General features: G+C 31.3%; 1 protein-coding gene across 4 annotated transcripts in view; it reads right to left on the bottom strand.

Annotated features, from left to right (window-relative positions):
- The window catches only part of LOC106690899 (ovochymase-1), a 29,622-nt gene continuing 25,559 nt past the window's right edge, over positions 1–4,063 (bottom strand). For all 4 annotated transcript variants that reach the window (XM_014436495.3, XM_014436493.2, XM_014436492.1 and 1 more), the window contains 2 exons: positions 3,349–3,482; positions 1–389 (listed from right to left, as the gene is read on the bottom strand). In XM_014436495.3, the coding sequence (XP_014291981.1) occupies positions 183–389; positions 3,349–3,482 (341 nt within the window). In that variant the 3' untranslated portion in view covers positions 1–182. The remainder of the gene's footprint in view (positions 390–3,348; positions 3,483–4,063) is intronic.

Raw genomic sequence — 4,063 nt, 5'->3', positions numbered from 1 at the left:
TAAACTAAATTTATTTATTTACTGACATTTATGTTTACATATCATGAAAAGAGGACTTAAGTAAATGATTCAGTCATAAATACCACACACAATTTGAATTTTAAATAGTAATTCTTCCAAGGAAATAAATTATTTCTGAACTTGTTGAAAAAATATTTCTTAGGCAGGCCATACAATATCTTCTATCCAATCAACGCAGCAATCGAACTAATTTTTAGATCAGGCCATACAATATCTTCTATCCAACCAATATAGTCAGATACTTTTGTATACACATTAGGCAGGCTTGTATGATGGGTACAACCACCACTCAAAGATGTTACACCTATTAGAGTATACATGCATTCATGTTTACTGTGAGAAACTTGAACTGGTCCACCAGAATCACCCTGCAAAATAGAATTCACTTAGTTATAAAACTATTAACTTAACTGTAAAAACACTATAATAAAACTTTTTTTTCTAGCATCTACCATCTTTTGGCATTCTTCTGTAAGCCAAAATTTTCATTTTTCCTGAGTGATAATTACTTTTTGAGCTTCCTCTTTTATTTCTGTTTCTATCTCTTCTTAGTTTTCTTCCATGAAAATTCTTTCAAGGTCAAGGGATTCAAATATGTTTTTGAGCTCAAGCTTGAAGCTTAATTGTATCTTAGGGCCTTTTAATTTTTTTTTATTTCGTAGCTTGCCCTTTTATATTCTGTCTCAGTTTTTAGGATCCTCTTAATATAATAACTAAACAAAATGTTCACAGATATGCAATTTTTTTTTTTTTGTAAGACATTAGATGGGGGATAGATAATTTTGGTTATCAAAAGAGCCAAGGAGGTGCCATCTGTTGGAATATAAACCAACAAGCCATAGCAACATCTATGAAGCACAGTGGGAACTGTTACCTGATGGGACTAATACCCAACTGGTTAGGTACTGCTCACTTAGTATGGTGAGTTCTGGTCTCCTTCTTCCAAGCCTTGGTTTAGGAAATATGACCGGCTAAGATGCAAACCCAAGTGTGGTACCAGGACCATGCAGCAAAGATATGTGGCCGACCACCCACATATCCTAAGCAGCAGCACAAGACAGGCGACCCATCACAAAATTGATATACTCTTAAATCATATAAGCAAACTACATGATTTTCAACTGCCCAGCTTATAACAAATGGTAACTCTCCTTTATCTTGAACTTCAGTCTACATCTCAGCAAAAGCAGTTACTTTCTCCCATAATCAAAATTAAATTAGCCTAACAAGCTATTGTATACAAAACTTTCTAGCAAAACCCCTCTAACACAGTTATTATCATAATTATTATAATCATTCATTGTTTCTTTACAAAATCCTTCTGAAATCAAAAATGTAAAAACCAGCATCAGGTCTGATTTCCCCCATACATTAGATCAGGAAAGGCCTGGCCGAAACACTTTTGAATGAATTTTATTCGAATCCTCCTTAGATCACTAATCCAGTCATTGATTGGTTTGAAGCTCAGGATGAATTGTTTCACCTTCACTCTCACAATGAAGACTGTGTCAGTGGTTCCATTTTGTTTATTCCTTTAACTTTATAATACAATGTCTCCATCTATAACAAATTCACCATTTCCGGACCACCTAGCTTTTTGGATAGCTATAATATCGATGGTGTACCTTTTTATTTAATATATCTTTTATATATTAAAAGACGGCTTTTCTCCGTTAGATAAAACATCTCCTGTACACTGGTGGGCCTCATCATCCCACCCATTAGGATACAAGGATATGGAAGGGAAAATTAAGGTGGGATGGGATCGAGGATAGTACATGATTCTCTCCTAATAAAAGAGGTGGGAGAAATCAAGAGCTCCGATGGGCAGAATTGCTATAAGAAAATATCAATAATCAATTAGTCAAGAAAATTAAACTTTATCATCAATATTTATTTACCCTTGGACTCTTAAATCTCGGAATGTTACTTCTATTCATTAGTCGACCATCTTTCTTTCTGTTTTTGACACTATTGGGCCTTCCTTTCATAATTTCAACACCTTTTTGCCTGACTGGCTGTGTAATAACCTCATTTTCATTGCAGTTCAGTAGATATAGAGAAACATTTCTCCTAATAATTTCAATATTTAGTACCAGGATTTATATTAAATACATATACACGATTGGAAATCATTCTATTATTTCTTTTTTATCCTGCCATAGCTTTTACGTAAACTATTCAAAAATAAATAAGAATATGTTTTAAATCTATTCATTAATGTTAAAAATAATAATCATCAGAGTTATGGATCATGGTCAGAGTACTTAATTTTTTTTTTTTATTCAATTTCATTTTTTATAAAAATATAATTTTATTTTTTTTTTAGTAACTTCGTGATATGCCATCTTGTTCCACAGTTACCATTTTTCTCCTATTTATAATGTGTATGATGTTCTCCACAGTTGCAACAACAGGAATTCCCATCCAAAGACTTGGTGAAACTTCTTACAGAGCGGGTGAGGTTGTCAATTTTGGGCAGATAACTTTTCTTTAAGATAATTCCTTATGTGTTGAATTGGGGTTACCTTATGCCTGTAGAACACGAAGGCAGGATAAGATTCCTTATTCACAAGTCGACTATAAGGTTTCAGAAATGATTATCATTCAGAAACACAAAATATTGAACTAGCTCTGATCATTGATAGCTGGTTATCAATGATAATTTATACAGTATCACCTTACTGTCAGTGCTCCATTGTTAATGTAAAGGGCTGCATGGCAACCCACCTAACTTTTGGCCCATTTCAGGAGCCCCTCCACCAAAAGCTTTTGATATAGCAATCTGGTCTTGGCCACACTTCTCATGAACTCTTCAGTATCTAGAGTCATTTCTAAGGATACATCTGGATCCTAAGTAAACATTAGAATGAACCAATTTGTCCTAACCAAAAGTCTCTAGTTGCGCCAGAAAAATCTACGTTGACAATGCTTTAGAACTTGAGATACATTTTAATATTCAGAAATATTTCTTTATTATGGAAAAATAATGCTGTACTTTTGAATGTTAACCTTTTTGTGAAACAAATAAAAAAACACCTAAGGTGAAATAAAAAGGAAAAATAACTCATAAATCTTAATCCTTTTTCACTGATTCCTCAGAATTTTAACCTTGATTGAAGTCTTTACAGAACTGAAAAAGCTCAAGCCTTTAGAGTGCAAACCTCCTCATAGCCATCTTAGTTCTTTAGCAACACTAGACTATATTGATCAAAATTTCAAAGTTGCTTATTTTGATGACTACAATAATTTCTTTATGTCTGTTTGCATCATAAAAAGTAAAGTAAATAACCTGTAAATAACTAGTACATGAGTAAAACAACATACCCAACATGATTCATTTCCATCAAAATGAGCACAAACGTAATGTTCAGGAAATTCTCTATATGGTTTATATTTTTCAGCGCATAAGCCTGGATTAACAATATTCAAACTAATTTTTTCCAAATTAGATGGTTCTTCTGAAATTTATAATGAAAAATAAACATTCCATAACAACTATGTTTATCGTAATATAAAAAATATATTTTTACTATAAATAATTAATACTTTTGATTGAAAATTAATACTTTTAACAAAAAAGTATAAATTTTTCTATTGATATATTTTCTTAAAAGAAAGCAAAACCTTTGCAACTTGGAATCATTTATCTGATAATATTCTCCATTTTTAAGTTGTTTTTTTTTATATCACCCTTACAAGCATAACAAAAAATATGACTGAAATAATAAAGAAATAAAAAAGAAATATTTAGTAATTAATAAGGTTTAAATTTAGTTTTGAACTTTTTCTTTTAGAAATAACCAAATGTGATACCAATGGTTAACATTATATGTTTGCATAAATTATACATTGCTACTGTGATGGTGGCACATCTGACAAAATTATTTTATTTTGTTTTCTTGGAAAATTCTTAAGATAACAATCTGCACCATAGCAAAACCTGGCTCCTTTCAAAAATAATTTTGTAAATCAATTAAAAGATAATTCTAAGAAGAGAATTTTTTCTATTAATCAATCTGCTCTTTTTGGACAATTTATT

The sequence above is a fragment of the Halyomorpha halys genome, unplaced genomic scaffold (genome assembly GCF_000696795.3).
Source record: "Halyomorpha halys isolate HHAL.00 unplaced genomic scaffold, Hhal_1.1 Scaffold1957.1, whole genome shotgun sequence".
Classification (NCBI taxonomy): domain Eukaryota; kingdom Metazoa; phylum Arthropoda; class Insecta; order Hemiptera; family Pentatomidae; genus Halyomorpha; species Halyomorpha halys.
This window is presented reverse-complemented; position numbering and strand designations above follow the sequence as displayed.